At 38.0% G+C, this 20,329-nt stretch overlaps 2 protein-coding genes across 2 annotated transcripts in view; both read left to right on the forward strand.

Annotated features, from left to right (window-relative positions):
* Window positions 1–20,329, forward strand: part of TBC1d7 (TBC1 domain family member 7) — a 202,911-nt gene that overhangs the window by 140,612 nt on the left and 41,970 nt on the right. The gene's annotated exons all lie outside the window — the stretch shown is intronic.
* Window positions 629–20,256, forward strand: LOC114241502 (uncharacterized). Its single transcript, XM_028172342.2, has 11 exons — window positions 629–1,544; window positions 2,120–2,620; window positions 8,237–8,423; window positions 11,414–11,538; window positions 12,143–12,291; window positions 12,922–13,079; window positions 15,131–15,314; window positions 15,793–15,972; window positions 16,421–16,625; window positions 17,593–17,832; window positions 18,785–20,256. The coding sequence occupies exons 2-11, from the start codon at window positions 2,353–2,355 to the stop codon at window positions 19,000–19,002; spliced, it is 1,914 nt and encodes a 637-aa protein (XP_028028143.2). The 5' UTR covers window positions 629–1,544; window positions 2,120–2,352; the 3' UTR covers window positions 19,003–20,256.

The raw sequence follows: 20,329 nt of genomic DNA on the forward strand, positions 1-20,329 counted from the left end.
TGCTATTCTTTCTAAATGATTTGGTTTATTTGTCAAAGTTTATTGCAAACAATGTCTTTTTATCACTCCGAAAATTGGAGCCAAACATATTTATAAACAGAATGAAAAAAGTTGCCATATAAAAATCCCCAATACAAGTAAATAACTAATGAATCCATTCAACAAATGTCTTTAAACTTGATCATTCTTTCGTCATAGCAGGTGGCTTGTTGTTGGAATGTCAGTGCAAATACTTAAAGTCTGTATTGCAGAATGGCAATTTATTTCCATATATTTATGTTATGTTTCATGTTATGACGGATTATTTGCGAGATTCTCTTTGAAGTAAGCTCAATTATCATCCAATTTTTCCGTTTTTTGTTAGATATTTTCAAGTGTAGTTTCTCTATCGCGAATGGGCGGAAAGAAAATACTCATTAACCAATCAAACTTTTGAGTTGTTCTTTAACTTGAATCTACATTCCTCATTTTTAGCGTGTTTTTTTTGCGATTTTTTTGCTGTTTCTGACATTAATTCTATCACAGGTATTCAGGGAACGACTACAGTTGATACGTTAATTTGAAATGGTCATTACTATTAACTGATAAGATGTTTTGATCAAATAATAAAAAAAAAAAGATTATTTTTGAAGAAATTGCATTTAATCACGTAAAATCAAACTTAAAATAAAAGATAGCAAAAGGTCGATTAGCTTTAATTATGTTGTGTTAGTTTTAATTAGCCAACAAACATATTTTATCGCCTAGCGTCATTCTCTTCGACTATCATTTGAGGAAGAATATTTTCTCCATTCGATCTACAATGTATCGTCTTCTCGTATTAAAACTGTATAATCTCAAAACTTACTAATTTTACAGGAGAGCGTTTTAAAGGTTTAACATGTAATATTCTTAATATTAATCATATTTGCAACATTTATTTTTAATTTTTTACCAGTTACCTTCACTGTCTTTTAAAGTAAGATAAAATTTTGTTAATAGTAGTCAAAGCATAGATAAACTAAAAAAAAACAACATAAACTACGCTCTTTTGACAGTATTTATGAGAAAAATACTGGTGATACCAAATGTTTACGCATAATAGCTCAATTTCGAATATTTTTGGGAATTGTATACTTTTAATGCGAAAAGGCGATATGTATCAGTGATTCTTGTTTCGAATTAGAGTCCAGCAGTTTGTGCTCGACTTAGCAGAGCACCGTAGCGCGTTAGAAACCGACGGCCGACGATTAATGGCGGTACACCGATCCAGTGACAATTAAATCACTTTATGAGCTGCACAATTTGTGTTTCGGCCCACACGGCTCGGCTTGGTCGAGACAAGACGCTCTCCGACCGTGTTTCACTGGAATCGCGTTATATTTAGAATTTCCGTTTCGGCCCTACATGGACAAAATGGGCTCAGTGCGTTTTCGTCTTTGAATAGCGATCGCTGCCGGGTTTAGTGACTCTTTTTTGGAAGTCGCAAGTGTACTCATTGATCTCGTTCCGTATGTGCTTTATTTGTTTCAGTTTTCCGTTTGTAAATTCGATATGCGTGAACGGTAAGGATAATTTTGTGTTGTGAAGTAATAAAAGTAGTCGTATCTTTAGTATGTATTTGAATTGTTTCCTTTTTTTAATACACATTTTTTAAGAACTAGGTACCTGCTTAATATTACAATTTTAACGTTTTCATTCAATCAAAACGTATTTTATAAACGTAGCTTTTTACATAAATTTGTTTTAAAATTATTCTAATTTCTAAGATTTATTTCAAGCAAAAGAACAAAATAATGCATGCTCTAATGAAATCTAAAAGTCCTACAGAATCGATAAAATACAGAAGAGACAATTGAATTTCACGGTCAAATTGATTTCGAACTAACTACTTCGTTGTAAAAACTATATGAATTCTACGAAAGTATCGAACGATTTTGAGGTTTGATGAGACAACATCGAACATAAACAAAATGCGTAAACAATCCGTATGACTCACAATGACGAAGACTCATTATCATATCACGAACGTGTTTCTACATCAGTGACTACTAACTCAGTACCCTTACAACACTCAAATATGATCATCGTGTTTTTACGCGATTTTTTTTCTAAAATATTACGTTATGATTGATTTCAGGAACGCGAGTGACATTATCGAACGTTATTGAATAAACACGCGCGACATTACGTGATCAACCATTACTGATAGAATTTTCCTTAACGTTGCGAACAAAGAGTATAGGTAATATTTTTAAAACATTAAACACTTATACGGACGCACCAGCCTGTTGATCTAAACACGTGTCGCGTACGTTGCATACGAGGATGCGAGCGTTCGACGCGCGCGTGCAATAAAAATTGAATGCAAAAATGATCAAAAGGAACGGTGATAATGTGTTTGCGATCGCGTCGACCAACAATCAGTGTCAAGGCGGCAGCAGAAACGCTGTCTCGCTCTGTCCCAGCGGCGCGGCGACGAGGATACCGCGAGCCACTGCCGCCAGGATGACGCCGCCCGACGCGCACCACAACTCCAAGGAGGCTAACATCGCTCTCTCGATTTACGTCGAAAAGTGGAAAAACAGATATGAAGATGCAGAAAGGAAACATAAAGCGTATCTACTCAAATCCGAAAAAGGTCAGTACGGGCTTGTTTTATATTTTATAAATCATATTAAATGAAATTAAATATTTCCCATCTGTATTAAATCTGCGCGCATGCTCTGAAATTTCTCGGAGTCGTATGCAAATGAGGACAACAGTTTGTAAATCCCATTCGCGTATTTGTCGGATTATGACAGAGTGTAACCTGTTGCTTGGACATTCTTCCTAAATTTATCCAATACCCGTTGTGGGTCCAAGGTTTTTTTCCTAATGTGCGAAACATTTGCGGACCTGTTTTTGCAACAAAAGAGGTTAATGTCGATTTTGTATTATTAAACTGCGCAACAATTATATGCTTACCATGACGAATCAAGGAGAGAAAGGATTTGTATTGTGTTTATGCGCAGTTACACTTTATTTCCTCAATTCCTTCATATTTTTTAAAGAATAAGGTATACGTTTAAAGTTCCTACCTACACTACCTTACTCTACTTAGTTTTCGAAATGTCAGCTGTTTTGAAACGTCAAAACATGTCAAACTATAAAGTAGGTACGGTACCGTAACTATTCAAACTTCTAAAACTTTTATAAAAATTTTATATTTTTGTTTTCCGAAGTATCATAATCTTTTTAAACGGCAAAGTTATTTTAAATTTTGAAAATGATAGGAAATATAAATGATTTTAAAATATTTTGGTGAAGTTTTTCTTTGTTTTTAGCTATCTTTTTTTCTTGTAAGTACGGGTTCGTGTATGTAATGTTGTAAATCAGACATTATCTCTCATATGGACAAATAACTTGTTACAAATGAAGTAAAAATTAACAAATACTTCCAATTCAAGAGATAATGGAATTATTACATTTTACTTTAGTGATTATGCAATTGGATTTATATATACACAGGCAAAATTAATTTCCTCTTTGGGCAGGCATCTACATAATATGCATAATTGGCGCAAAATTAAATATTGTGCTAATGTAAATATCTATATTATCATTCAGCTCATAAATTTTTTAGTTACTAATATAATAATTTAAAGATATTACAAATAAATCATCTCCGGTACAAGATGGAAATCAATATTTATTTATTTTTCATAAGTCCCGGACACTTTAGAGTGACTTTACATTATTAATAATCATAGCCTGTACTGATGATGGACTTGATATGCAAATAATGAATCCTAAAGAATTAGAAACTATGTATTCTATTTCATACTCTGCTTACAGCAATTTTCTTGATGCCAAGTCACAAAGTCTATTAACATTGACAACTTTTAAAATAATGACTACATATTATTTATTATGGAAACAGGATTTATAATCAATTGCCAAATCAAATAAATGTATTTTTATTTATTTAAATTCTTTTTTTTAAATTATATTGATTGCTTCTATTGTATGTATTTACATAAAAAGTACTCGGCCAATTTAAAGTTCATGAATATAATGAAAATGAATAATTTCTTAAGATCATTAATTATAAACTTATCACTATTGAGCATGTTAGAAAAATTAAGACCTAAAAATGATACAACAGCAACTATACTGAGAGACATTAATATATAAGAAAATATTAAATTAATATTAAATTCTAATAACATCCACTCAGTAAATGTTATTAGTAATTTGTCGGTAAATTCTGTAAATGTGACTAATATGTGACTATAAATATAGGTAATACGGTTCAGTAGGACCTAATGTGTAAGATGCCTGGTGAACTCATATTCACTGGTTCATGATGAGACTGTCTGAGTTTAAATTCTGTAGTAACCTTACATAACACAGGAATGACTTCCACAATGAGTACATTAAACTTCCAGATATTACTAATTAATGTAATTACTGCTGATAGGAGGTCATGCCTCAAGTTTGGTGTCAACTTTGTCATTATGATATCTATAAGCTTCAGGAACCACCTCATACAGTTGGACCATGAATTTAAGACATGAAGCTGTAGTTTCAATTGTAAAGCTACAGTCCCATCGTTGCAATGCTTCTTTTTTTTATTGCTTAGATGGTTGGACGAGCTCACAGCCCCCCTGGTGTTAAGTGGTTACCCACCTTGAGATATAAGTTCTAAAGTCTCAAGTTACAACGGCTGCCCTACCCTTCAAACCGAAACGCATTACTGCTTCACGGCAGAAATAGGCAGGATGGTGGTACCTACCCGTGCGGACTCACAAGAGGTCCTACCACCAGTGCTTAATTGGATCACAACCAAAGTAGCCTGTATGATGCTAACCTTTTTACTTGCTCGACGTTGGCAGACGGGCTCACTTGGTGCTAAGTGGTCACCGAAAGCCAAAACATCAGAGTATGAATGTCGGTACAGCCTGACCTTCCTGGCCTAACCTGGCTATTAACCTTCAAAGCGGAATCAGTTAGATTGTATCGCTGCAGAGGTAAAATTAGAATTTTCGCGGGCTTAATTTAACTATACGATGTTTTTCGCACGTAAAACCGATTTCTATATGATGGTATATATATACAGTCTATATGCAGTAGTGTGTACGGTGTGGCGACGCGTCGCCATGCGCAATCGACTGTGCGATTCTCTCCCACTCGATACGGCGTTAAGCCATCTCTCTCGCTACACTGAGCTCGGATAGCTATAGTATATACTCCGTAGTGTATACAGTGTTGTTTATACACTGTATATACACACAATATAACCTGTGTTTTAATTGAAAACAAATTATTTTTTCGTAATATTTTATTTTATCATTATGACATAATATTTAGTTCCTATCACAATCTGTTCTTTTCTGCATATTACTTTTACAAAATAATGTCGACGTTTCACATCTGCCAGGCGTCCCGTGACGGCTCACATTTTTTTTTATCTATACCTAATGAGCTCACGGGCTCCACCTGAGAGAATAGCTAACACTAGCCCTAGCATGAGCCGCGCTTTGCTGAATCTACTACCGGATCGAAATCGCGACCCACTGAAAAGATCCGGTGAAAAACTCAGTGGGTTGTGTATATTGCTAGTTCGCACGTCGAACTCTTCGTCGGGGTCGACGAGTTCGACGAGGACGGTTTTTCAATTGAGATTACGGTCTCACGCCTCAAGATCGGTGGCGGCATTCACGTCGTAAGGTCTGTAGTCTCCTGTGACCAATTTAAGCCAGACGGGTCGTGAGTTCCTCCACATTTATGCAATTAAAAACAACATCAAATTAATGTCCCGTCTACCTTTTTATTTATTACTGTTCTACCTTTGTAATCTTGTAGCCGCGTAACGAGATACTGGAGTCACCAGCAAAAATTATAGCATTACACGAAATACAATGAGTATTCATTCATTTGAACGGAGCATGCGTAAATGAATCATAACGTTATTATTTCTGAAAAAATTGTGTGATCTAATAATGTTATTATGTGTGTTTTTAGTTTTAAAATTACAAGTAATGTGTGACTGTTTGTTTAAATATAAATTTATATTAACTAGAGGTCCCGCAGTAGTCGAAATTCGACTTTAATTAATTGGAATTGTAAGTTTGTACACTATTATGATTGTATTTTATACTTCTATAATCACAAAATTCGCCAAGACTACACTATAAAAAATATTAACAAAGACATACAATATTTAATTTCAATTTGACAACAGACGTCAAGAACAAAAGTTTGACAATAAATAGTATGCATGCGTGTGTGCGTCAAATACATGGTATGTAGTGTGTGTAATGTTTTCTTTATTGATTTAATGTATCTTTTATGCATTATTTAAAAAAAATATTAGCCTTGTGCACTTCTTCTCTATATTCTCTATAAGTGTGGAAAATTTCATACTCCTCCGTCCGCGCAATTTTCGTAAAAAGGGATACAAAGTTTTTGCTTCACGTATTAATATATAGATAGATATAGCGTTGTATGTTCTCTGCTATTTTGACATTTCGAGGTTAAGCAAGATTACTTAGAACGCGCATATACCTAATACTTGCGGCTAACCCGTGCTCGTCGCCTATAGTTAAATATACTCAGTCCTGTGGCTATCAATTGAATGCAACGTTGAGTATCGTTGGGCATGATAGTTTACGATAAAACGCTTATGTCATCAGCTTGAGATCCCAAATAAAACGCACACTAGGGATACACGAGCGGTATAGAGATATTTGATGCGAATTACGATGATGATATTCATCTATAAGATGAATATCAAGTTTATGCGATCGTGAGATCGAAAAAATCGAATAAGTTGTTTTAAAAGGAATAGTATTGAATATTTATAGTTGTTTGTAATTATAATTCAATCGCCAATTCATAAATGTGCTATGATTTTAGTTTAACTTGTTGTATACATATTGTAACATGTTGTATATGATTTAACTAAATAGAATACTACAATAGAATATTTCTTGATGTCTTGAGATACTGCTCAATTAACTTTGCTCTTAAGATATTTCGAAACTGTTCAGGGTTTCTTGTTGTTTCCACACTTAATTTATGTTGACTAATTGCTCCACGTGTGACGTCAAGTATAACAGTTTGAGTTAGACCAGCGTTTCCCAAAGTGGGCGAAAACGCCCCTTTGTGGGCGCTGCAGGCATAAAGGGGGGCATTCAGAGACCCAGAAAAAAATGGGGGCGTTGTGTAGAGGCTTAAGAGGCGATTTGTAATTTCATCTAGGAGGACTCTTAGAGAACGACTGAGCTCTGGCTACAATGATTTTTAAGTAGTTGAAAAAATGGTGGCACTAAAAATGAATTTATTCTCAAAGTGGGCAGTAGACAAAATAAGTTTGGGAACCCCTGATTTAGATCATGGCACTGTCTTAGAAGGATCGATTCACACTAATTCGATTTACATCGCGGAACGATCCAGAAGTCGATTCTAATAATAAGAATGGACATCCTTAAAGCTTACTGAGACTGAGTCATTTAGAAACGCAAAAGATAAAAGACGAACGATGTAGCTTAGTTATTTATTATTGTAGGTATGTATAAGGAAGAGTGAATGACCTATGACTTCCGACTTGAGGCTCTAAGCCAAGCCGCTCTTCTCCATCAAACAATTACTTCCTTACAACAACAACGTCAACTTACTTACAACTTACCTACTACTTTTTTACTGGTGGTAGGACCCCTTGTGAGTTCGCACGGGTAGATCCTCCACTGCCTATTTCTACCGTGAAGCAGTAATGCATTTCGGTTTAAAGGGTGGGCAGCCTTTGTAACTATACTGAGATCTTATAACTCATATCTCAAGGTGAGTGGCGGCATTTACGTTGTAGATGTCTATGGACTCCGTTAACCACTTAAACCAGGTAGGCTGTGAGCTCGTCCACTTATCTACTCGTCTATCTAACCCTATATATAAAAATGAATAGCTGTTCGTTAGTCCCGCTAAAACTAGAAAACGGCTGGACCGATTTGGCTAATTTTGGTCTTGAATTATTTTTGGAAGTCCAGAGAAGGTTTAAAAGATAGATAAATATGAAAATGCTCGGAATTAAATAAAAATAACAATTTTGTTTTCCCTTTGATGTGTCCCCCCCGTCGGACGGATTCCTTTTGTTTGTTTTAAGTTTATTTTATACATAAGTTTAGGTTTTTTAAATTATCGATTTCGGCACTACGAAGTCTGCCGGATCAGCTAGTATGCAATAAAAAAATTTATATCTTACAACGTACATTTTCAGCGAAACGTGAGCACGATGACCTCCAGCGTCGCTACAACATCTTGCACGAAGAAAGAAACCACCTGGACTCGGAGTTACGAGAGAGAGAACGCGAGCTGAACAAGCTGAAGAATGTCTCCGAGAAGCTATTCAACGAGTACCAGCAGCTGAAGCATCAGCACGAGGTCGACGCAGGCGTCATGCATAAGTAAGGGCTGACGTTATCAAGGCCTACTGCTGGTCAGAGACAGTGCTTCTTATCTCTAGATGTAGGCTACACTGCCTACGAGATGACCCTCCCTCGGCCACTACCTCAAACCACTGCTCAACTCTGGAATTAACCGTCTACGGTATTTTAGTACCAGATGGGCCGTTGGCTCGTCTATAACTACATCTAAACTAAGGGTCCGTTCACACAGACCGGCTTGGAGAGCTTCGACCCGGTTTTTTTCTTTCACACAGACCGAATCGTATACGTTTCTAATTGGCTGAAGCGGAGCCGCCAACTATTTGACAATCTGAGCCGATCGGCTACGCGAGCGATCGGAGCCGGTCGGATCCTGTTATTAATTCACACGCATCGAGTTCAAACATTCTTAATGACAAAAAAAGTGCACAAGCAAAAATAAACTTTACTACAATTACTCAAAACTATGTTTCCAACGTGTTAAAAATCTGCTCACCTCTCTGAGCCGGTCAGTGTGAACGGACCTTAACTCTAAGCTGTCATGCCGGAACGCTATTCCTTCATACTTATTATAGTGACTATCCTGGGATCTAGGTACCAAGGGTCATAATATTTCGGAGTTGGCCTGCCGTTTAGTGGTCACCAGTAGCTATGGACATCACAGCGTGAATGAGGCTAACCGTATTGAGACTTGAGGTCTACGTGTCGATTAGATTATAAATAATTGGTGGTAGGACCTCCTGTGAGTCCGCGCGGGTAGGTACCACCGCCCTGCCTATTTCTACCGTTGAAGTAGTAATGCGTTTCGGTCTGAAGGGTAGGGTTGCCGTTGTAACTATACTGAGATCTTAGAACTTATATCTCAATGTGGATGGCGCATTTACGTTGTAGATCTCTATGTGTTCCAGTAACCACTTAACACCAGGTGGGCTGTGAGCTCGTCCAACCATCTAAGTAATAAAAAATAATAAGCATTTTTTTCTTGATCGATGAATTCGTTCTTGAGCATGTGTTAAATACTATTTCATTTAAAAAAAAAATTACCCCGTCTACGGGATCCGAACACCGACACAGTCGATACGAGTACACGCGGCTTCTTATCCGCTAGGCCACGACGACTTCGAACTAACTGGGCATCATTAAAATTCCTATGAAGATAAATACTGTAATGGCTTCTTAATGCATGACGTTTTATCTTAATAAGTGACTAATGATTCGAGCTAGAGTGCTATTTGAAAGTCAGTCTTATCATTATAAAGACAGAGGTAATTTTTATTCGATCTTGGCACCCGGTCAGACTACGACACGGCGCAATTAGAACTGTTGTTAAATAAACGAACCTAGATTTGCCCTTTGACTTCACTCGTGTTAAATTTAGGACTACCTTATTATAATTTAAAAACTAATTAAAAATTGAGTATAAGTTTGAATTGTATAAATTAAATTCACCTCGAAATACCAAAGAATATATTTTTCAATTTCTTAAAAAATACGAACGAATCGAACAGAGAACCTCCTTCGTTTTTGAAGTCGGTTAAACACAACTAATAACGAACTTAATAAAAAGTACCTTCTGACGTTTTTGTAACTTGACGCTTTTATCACATAGAATTTAGAAACAATATGTTCAAGTTGTTTAGGGCAAACCAAAACTTAATATTTTACATATGTAAATGTTTTTTAGTGTGGGAACACACTATTAAGTATGACAACACAGTTAGTTGTAGTTGTACAAAAATTTCTGATCATACGTGCACGTCTGTACATCAAGAGAAATAAAAATCCTTCGCTCTGAATGAAGTTTTTATTGAAACTAGCGCAAAAAAACAGTTGACGATCAAAACATAAGTCCCTATGCGCATGTGAAAAGGCAACAACGTATTTTGGTCTCAATTTGTCTGAAATGTAGCTTCACCAACACATTTAATGGAATCGAAAGGTTAAATGTGATATTAAACGCGAGAATAAACATTAAAAGTAACTTTAGTCATCTGATACTCATATAAAATATATATTCGTGTGTTTGTTCGTGATCCACTCGAGTATTGTTCGTATGATTGTTTTGAAAATTGGTACAGTTCCTTCTGAAAATATTCTTTGTCTTTATATAGTCTCTGTGCGATAGATGGCGTCCATGTCAACCATTAAATGAGGCCGTCAGCGCAAAAGTGGCCTAACCTACAATTCATATTCGTGCTTATGTATCGCAATTTATTTAAAACATAATACATTTTGATACAAATCGGACTGTCCCTAGTTTCATCCGTAGATAACAAATGACTTTGTAAACATCATTTTAGCGCGTATTTATTTTGCCTATGAAGTATTGTAAAGGTGAATTCGAACCTCATTATATCCATACTAACTATGGTAAGCTTACGCCACTTTTGCGCTGACAGCCTCAAATGTACTAAGTACATCTCTTGTATGGAGGGTTAGAAATAAGGAGGACAATCTCAGTGTATTAAAGAGTGTGCGCTACAAGGGAGTCAATTAAGGTGGCGCCATAGTAACCACTGGAAAGATTTTTAAAAACACCTCAAAAAACTATTAAATGATTTTTTCGACCCAGCATATTTCGCTGTGATTAAAACTGGTATATTAATATCATTTTCACTTCCTACACTAACGCTATTTAAGTGAGTCTTCGAATAATAAACTGCAGTTTTTTTTTGCTTATATGAGTGGACGATTTCACCGCCCACCTGGTGTTAAGTGGTTACTGAAGCTTATAGACATCTATAACGTAAATGCGTCACCCACCTTGAGATATAAGTTCTAAGGTCTCAGTATAGTTACAACGGCTGCCCCACCCTTCAAACCGAAACGCATTACTGCTTCACGGCAGAAATAGGCAGGATTATAAGTGAACACTTCTTCAACTTGCCCCCTATACAAGATGGTGCTCCTTACCTCTACCCTTCAAAATGTTAGTTCTATCCTCCATAATCTGTTGACAAACCGAAGACTTAAGTGACAACCAGTAAAGGAAAGTTCACGTTTTCTTCCAGAGTGATGCAGCAAGCGGGCGAGTGGTACAAGCAGAACAAGCAGCTCAAGCGACGCAGCACCGCGCTGATGCAGGCCTTGCCCGCCCCGCCCCTCGACATCGACCTCACCGACACCACCGACACCGGTCAGTGCGGTCCTCGCAACCATTACTGAACTAACTGAACTTGTGATGCCCAAACCAAACCATAACTACCCACGTTTGATATCAAATAGTGATCTTCTATATCAGCGGTCGGGGAACCGGGGTAAATTACCCCAAATTGAGTGAAATGAAATTTTGGGGGGTAAAAATGAAACTTTTGTGAGTAAAAAGTATATACTGAAGTGAAGCTTCTTTAGAATCGTTAAATTTTTAGTTATTGTTTTCTTTTCAAAATTATCATGGGGGCTATAATATGAAAGATACTAAAAAGAAGCGATTTCGTTTTTTTTTCTTTCTTCTACATGGGGTAATATTAACTTATACAAAAATATTTTGGGGTAATAATTAAAAAAGTTCCCCGACCGCTGCACTATATCGTTCCCTCACTGCTGAGTATAGCGACCACGTGTGACGTTCCTCCACTGTGTTCGGTCATGGGTGGCATGGACCGCACAGTACAGACTACCACCACCAAATAGTGATAGAATACTCTTAAGGGAATCAAGGAAATTAGAAAATTATTTTCAACTAAATCTGCGGGTAGTCAATACAAAAGTAAAAATAATTCCTCCGATATTTCCTGCAGCGTCAGACACGAGCAGCAACGAGGAAGTGGAGTTCCTGAAACAGACCGTCACGGAGCTGAGCAGGCAGATCGCGTCGCTGCAGACAGACCTCAACACCGCCAAGCTACAAGAGTTTGAGGCTCACGAAGCCAACGTGGCTCTGTCGCAGGTACATGGAGAACGGTTTTTTATTTTTTATTTTATTGCTTAGACGGGTGGACGAGCTCACAGCCCACCTGCTACTAAGTGGTTACTGGAGCCCATAGACATCCACAACGTAAATGCGCCACTCACCTCGAGATATAAGTTCTAAGGTCTCAAGTATAGTTACAACGGCTGCCCCGTTCTTCAAACCGAAACGCATAACTGCTTCATGGCAGAAATAGGCGAGGTGGTGGTACCTACCCGTGCGGACTCACAAGAGGTCCTACCACCAGTAACGTGCGCGTCATTAGAGCGATACTACATAATTACTCATTTTTTCTAACTATTGCATAGATTGGTGAACAAATTCAGGGCGTCTTTAGTGTTAAGCGCATACAAGAGCCCATAGACATCTCAATGGGAATTCTGACACCCGCCTTGATACATGAGGTCGAAATCTCAGTGGTATTATGTAATGCTTCAAATCAGGACGCATCACTGCTTCGCAACAGAAACAGGATTCTAGTACCTACCCGCAATGGTCTGCAATACCCAACTACCAGTAAACGCCTTTATACTTTTATTCTACTTATACTACAGTCAAAAGCTTTTGTTAAAAAAGACAATTACAAAAATAGCAGTCTTTTCATTTCAGGAAGTAGAAACAGAGAAAGAAAAGCGCCTGGCGCAAGAGAAGGAGCTGCAGGACTTGAGGGTCCAGTTGGAGAGACACAACCGCGTGTCGAAGCTGCTGATGGACGAGGTGTCCGCCCTGAAGGAGAATGCGGATAAGGACAGAGAAATGGCTGAAACGTGAGTTTCGTAAAAAAATATTACCAGTTAATGCTTAGTAAAGATTTCCTACTGTGGGATGTGACGTCACGAGATTCTTAAGAATCCAAACTCAAGCCCTCACGAGGGCATCATTTTTGTTGTTGTCAAAACCAACAGAGCCATGTTGATCTCGGTTGTCATTGGCATTCATGTTGATATGACAATTTCAAAGGAGAAACCCCATTTTGGGCCTAAGCGTTACACGAATGGGATATGTACCAAAAAATTCGTCTATTTTGCTTGATTAACCTATTAAAATCTTAGCTTCATTGACAATGGCCAAGTGTAGAAAATAAGTTGAATTCAATTTTTTGTTTTAAACAATCTTTGTAAACATCTGCAACACTTATTTCAATATACGTAACTAGCTCCACAAACGTGCGGATTAGAATTAGAACATCCATAAAATAGGATCGATTTAGTGGAAATCAAGTGTAAAAAATAATTAATACTCTTTTGCTTTAGGATAAATGACTGTTTTTATAGGTATTTTAATCAATGTAAATAGAGTATGGCCATCGAATCGTGACACAACTACTTACAATGGCGGCAATTCAAAATATCTACAACTGACAACATTAAATATAGCATGAAAGGGTAGTTTTGCATTTTTATATTAATGTGACTATGCCATAGAAAAACACAAATGTATCAAATCGTGTTATGTTTTTTTTTTTTTTTTTAAGTGATTTTATGACCTGGTAACTAAGACCTTTAAGTCATGTCTTATTTTAATTTATATTCTTATTTTTATGAAAAATGTTAATATGGAGTGAAATGAAATGAAAATGATTAATTTGAAACGTTAATCAACTGGGATGAAATTAAATGAAATGAGATGATATGGAATGAAATATAATCTTAGTAAAATGGTGGTCATTTACTAAGATTTTTTCAGTGGACTTTTTGGAGGATCCCGAGAAGTTGCGTCCAGCGTCTTTGTTTCATTTTCCCACATTTGTGCACTTTCACAGATATTAAACAGTTAATAAACCACCGTTATTACACATTTAAACCTGAAGAAACACTAAATAGACAAAATAAAACAAATCACACAACTTCACTCCTCGCGTTCCCGCCAAAAAGTCAATCGTGTTATGTTATCTTTAATGTTGCCAACTGAAGATATTTTGGATTTTGCCGTAAAGCAGTAATGCGTTTCAGTTTGAAGGGCGGGGCAGCCGTTGTAACTATACTGAGACCTTAGAACTTATATCTCAAGGTGGGTGGCGCATTTACGTCGTAGATGTCTATGAGCTTCAGTAACCACTTAACATCAGAACTAAAATGAAATGAAATGCGATGAGATAATATGGGAGCACGTAATGATTTATATTTTATATAAAAAAGCTATCATATAAATATAGTATTTCATATAAAAAAGTTTTCATTAAAATTAAAATAAGACTGACCTAAAGGTCTTAGTTACCAGGTCATAAAATCCCTTAAAAAAATCATTTCGTGCGCAGCGCGTTTCGCATTACGTTGTTTTTAATTTTTGGCTTTCGTTCGTTTTCGTAAACAACCTAACGCGCGATTTCTCGTAACAGGTTCCATTTTTATTTTAAAGCAACCTGTTGCTGCAACAGGTTTCGTAAAAAATTACTCATCTTTAGTAGGAAATAGCCTCAAAAATATCGTTTTTATTAAAATATCGCGAACAATAAACATAACCTAAAATGTAAACATTGTCTGATTTTACCAATTTGGCCATTGCTGGGAGACCTGAAAATTGGGCTCATGAAACCTTCTTAGGTATTGTAACTTATGCCCAAATTCTAGCACTGTAACGCCAGGCCCAAGTTTGTATGGATTTCGGGTTTGTCCTTTCAATATTTCTCAAGTGTTTTTATTTTGTAAGAACTGCTCACAGTAAGGGGCACATATTCCGCGCTTCGCTAAGTAAATCTGATACATGCCGGCATATTCTTTTCGGTTTGTCTTTGATAATTCTTAGGGCGTCGTTAGTATCGCAGATATGGGCCATTGAAGTCTAACGGTATTACGTCACATGAGCCTCCCCCGAGCAGGTACCGGTCGGAAGCCCGCGCGGCGAAGAAGCGCGCGGTGGTGTTGGCGCACCAGAGCGCGCTGCTGACGGGCGAGCTGCCGCCGGACGAGCGGCTGGCGCGGCTGCTGCAGGAGCTGGATAGCTTGCGGGACGCGCTGGACGACCAGGCCACGCGCCACCGCGACCAGCTGCACGAGCTGCAGGTGCGCGCCACACGCCTCACCTCGCGACCGCGTCTTTAAATTATGGTTTTCGCACAATGGCGACAAAAAACTAATTTTATTTTTTCGCCAATATTATGATGTTATTGTGAAAACAGTTCATAAAAACTACATACATCCACAAGATTCTGCATTTATTATTTAACAGTTGTTTGTTAAGTCGCTGGCTTCGATAAAGCTCGAAGGACCAAGTTTTAATATTAATTAAAGATTAACATGTATCCCTCAAACTCGAGTGCCTGGACGTTCACCTAAAGCTAGTAAACGAACGAACAGACATTCACTCACTATACTAATTGTAAAGTGACGTTAGCAATTGATGTGGAAGGAAAGTGGGAAGTTTAATTATTTTAATATTACAAATAATTATTTTTCATTCATAAACTAAACATATAATTATGCCACAGAATTCTGAGCATAAGACTTATTCATCATAAAATAAAACATTGTTATATCACAGCTGAAACTAGCAGAGAAACACGAGGAGACCGATATACTGCTGTGGGAGGAGAAGATCCGCTTAGCGGAGGAGGACGCGGAGAAGGCGACGCGGCGCGCGGAGCTGGCCGAGCGGCGCCTGGCGGAGGCCGAGCGCCGCCCCGACCTCGCCGCGCGGACACTGCGCGACGCCGAGGCCAAGGTCAGCAGCAGAACACAGCAAGCAGTCTACGGGGCGTAGTACTGCCCCGGGGTGCACCCCGCCACTCCAGTCTATTTTTATTGCTTAGATGGGTGGACGAAATCACAGCCCACTTAATGTTAAGTTGTTACTGGAGTCCGTGGACATCTACAACGTAAATTCGCCACCCTTCTTGAAATATAAGCTCTAAGGTCTCAAGTATAGTTACAATGTATGTCCTCCGTATGAGTATGTCATTTTGGGGAGGCTTAAATGACTAAGGGAAGATCTTCCACTGAGCGAGTGATATTGCTCGGTAGACCGACAGTCCTGATGTTGTTCAGAACTTGTATAGGTATATGTGCTTTATCTTGAAAATGTCGTAAGCGAGATTCAGGCATCTGTCAAATATCTTGTGTTGTATGATGGCTGCTGCCACATCCTCTGTAATGAAGTCTCTCTGTCCCAGCTGGCGGAGGCGGAGCGGAAGCTGTCGGAGCTGGAGCGCAGGGGGGGCCGGCGCTCGACCCTCATGTCGCGGATCAACTACTTCGAGAACGCGGGCGGAGACAGGAGGGACGTGCAGAGGGAAACAAGAGAACTTCAAGAAGTCAAAGAAGTGGCCGAAGTTGTAGAGATGAGACAAGAAGTCGCGGAAGTCACCGAGCCCTCAGGTCAGTCCTACTCCCGCAGCCGCTCGCGCGCGTCAACGTAGAACCAGCGCCATCTATGTAACAGGGTGCACATTGTCACTGTTAGTACAAATAGTCCGTATACGGACAACTCTGACCTCTGTAATGTTATCTCGCATATATCAAGCATCACTTAGTAGAAGTTCTAATTTTTTTTTTAATTTTTATTACTAATTTAGTCAAGAATTTCCTATGAAAAAAATATGAGGATACCCAACCAAGACTACCCTAGCAGTCTATAGGCGCGCTCACAGCGCTACTCGATAGATGGCGCTGCTAGTTTTCTGAATCGGTCTGCTATTTATTTTGTTAATGTACTGCTTATTCCCTGGTAATTGCGAGTGCGACGGCCCTAAAATACAACGGTAATTAGGCAAAATTCACGAGCCGAATTAGTGCCGGTTCATTACTGATTAATTTTAGTGAAGTATTATAATATAATACTAGAGATATCATCTGATTATAACGCTTCAAACTTTGCCTGAAAATCGATTAGATTATAGAATAAATCGTTTTTATTTTGAAATAGATTTTAAAAAGAACGAAACGTAACAATGTCAATTACCGCTTAGTAGTGAATGGATTAATTAATAATTTTAGTTTACAAATCAGAGTTTATCCACTGCAGTGCTTATATCTACTTCTACCGACAATAGCTGCGGACGCTCGACAGAGATATTCCTATTACGAACTCGTCCCTGCATACACAAACAAATATTCATATTATCCTTTCCTTTGCGTCACAAATAAAATTACATTATCACATCAATATAACAAGTTTTTATCCATTTTATTTATTTATTGCTTAGATAGGTGGAAGAGCTCACAGCTCACCTGGTGTTAAGTGGTTACCTTACAAAGGGTTGCAAGGAACTCACAAGAGATCCTATTACCCAGTACCCTACAGTGCTAGGTCCGGAGCTATAGTAATCGTAGAGACGATCGACAGGTCCGGCAGTATCTGGGCGTCCCCCCTCGCCGCCCGCTGTTCCGGAAGTGGCTGAACGTGCCCCCTCGCCGGTCGCGCCCCCCGCTCCCCCCGCCCCGCCGACACTGCTCCCCCCGCCGCCGCCTCCTCCCCCTCCCCCTCCGCCGCCCCCGGCAGTGTTCAACGCCGGGCCGACTGAAGACATGGCAAAAATGCTGTCAAACAAACAGGGAACTCTGAAGAGAAGCAAGCAGAACAATGGTAAGAGATCGCTTCGCGTTTTTTGTATATCAATTAAAAAATAATATTACAGTCTTCCACAGCCGAACTGATGTATATACATGTTGAAGAAGCAAGCCGCTCTTCTCCATCAAACAATTACTGTCCATCAAGTTACTTACAACTTACTACTTTTTTACTGGTGGTAGGACCTCGTGTGAGTCCGTACGGGTAGGTACCACCACTCTGTCTATTTTTGCCGTGAAGCAGTAATGTGTTTCGGTTTGAAGGGTTAGCCCGCCTTTGTAACTATAATGAGATGTTACAATAATACAACTATAATGAGATGTTGGAGAAGCCACAATTATTATGAACATCGTCAGACCTCGTAGGGGCGAATATGGTGATCAAGCTAAGAGAAATATTGAGTACACCAATTACGTTTGTTGTCTTAGAACAATTTAGAAATCTTCTCTTGACGTTAGTAGACGGAAACGAATGACATGCTCTTCAAGAAAGCTAGTCGATAAGTGTGATGGTGTCTACGCGCTTCCATCGGCTGGGCTCTGTCGTAGCACGAAGCTAGCCGAGTTCCGACGACACCGCGACCGTGCTGCCATCTCTCGGGAGTCGTGCTGCGTTTCGTTTAGCTACCAAACGAATGACCATCTCCAGCATACATAATATATGACACAATCATGTTTCAGAAGTAATTGAATATGCAATTTCGAAAAGGGCACATCTCTGAAAATGTAAAATGTTCAGGAAATGAAAAAAACTGATTATTTTCTAAAGCAGTGTAAAATTTAAAATATTAACTTTTGAGATATATTTTAGTGTTAATTAGCAATTGAAAATTACTGGAATTATTATAAAATGGGTGTAGGTAAGCTTCAAAATTCCATGTATAGGAAAAAACGTATTTGACAAAATATGCGACATATGCTCTTTTCGAAATTGCATATGCAATTAATTCATTTACCATTTCCGCCAGGTGGCGCAATCGACGCTATAGTGGACCAAATCAAAGGAGGGAAATTCCAATTAAAGTCGACCGACCAGAACTTCCTCGAGCGAAAACCCAAAGACGACCAGCCAGAAGCTGTCAAGGAAATGCTGGCCATCCTCGGAACGCTGAGGAAGAGACGCAATGTGAACCGGCCCTGCTTCGTGGCCGGCGCGGAGAAGCACGGCGACGACGGTCTCACGTAATGACAGCTGTCAGATTTGCCACACGTCAATATATAGAGCATAAATATTTAGTGGAAAGCAATGGAACAAAATGTATGGATTTGTTGCCATATCTGAACTATAGATTGTTTAAAACGTATATAATTATGATATTTGATATTGTTAACGTTTCTTCTGTAAAATTGAGAGACCGCCACTCAAATAACTTCTGGCTCTCGGTGATAGATGCTAAACTTGACATAGTTGTGCTAATCTCGCCTCGTTAAATTTTTGGGAAATACAGGAGGGATTTTGAAACTCGAATCATTATTGATATAAGAGGACTTTTTGGCGGGAACGCGAGGAGTGAAGTTGTGTGAATTATTTTATTTTGTCTATTTAGTATTTCTTCAGGTTTAAATGCGTAATAACGGTGGTTTAGTAAATTTTTAGTATCTGTGCAAAAATGTGGGAAAATGAAACAAAGTCGCTGGACGTAACTTCTCGGGATCCTCTAAAAGTCCACTGAAAAAGTCACAGTAAATGACCACCATTTTACTGTGATTATATTTCATCCCATATCATCTCATCTCATTAAAAATATTAGGCTGTATGGTATGACACCTTTGCCTTTCCAGTTGGAAAAAGGAAACTACTAGTTACTACTGATACACCGTACCTACCGGAGGAATTGACATTTGATTCGGAATGCGACTAAGATCTCAGAGACCCACTCGTCGTAGTCCGTGGTATATATTTTTTTTGGTATATTAACGACTATTAGTCGAAGTATTCCGTATATCTGGTATTTTGTATGAATTTTAAATTAATTAACTTTACATTTGGAAACAAAATTTTACAAAACCTAGGGTAAACATTCCGAATTCATACAAAATTAGCTCAGTAAAAATAGAGATTTGTCTCCCATGTGTTTTAGAATCAAACATTATTGAATATGTAAACAAACCGAAGTGCCTTAATATAAGAGTTGATAGATAGGATTAGTATATTTACACCTAGATAAGATAAAATATATATTTAAAAATATATTTGTATAATAAATTAAAAGAATAGAATGTAATTTTGTTGTTTAAGTAATTAATAAAATGTATTCTCATTAATAATAAGATAGTATACAAATTGAAAATAAAAAGTTTTTAGTATTTTTTCTGTCAATTACACAGTTACCTGCGGTGCCATTACATTCGAAAAATGCATTTTGTAAAGTATTATGTACAATAATATATTTTCTAAGATTTTGAAATATTTACAATAAAATTGTTTTAAAGTGAGAAATGTTTTAATCGAAGATTTGTTCTTGTATGAATTTTAACTAGCTTTTGCCCCCGACTCCGTCAGCGTGGACTAG

This window comes from Bombyx mandarina, chromosome 26 (assembly GCF_030267445.1).
Source record: "Bombyx mandarina strain Sakado chromosome 26, ASM3026744v2".
Classification (NCBI taxonomy): domain Eukaryota; kingdom Metazoa; phylum Arthropoda; class Insecta; order Lepidoptera; family Bombycidae; genus Bombyx; species Bombyx mandarina.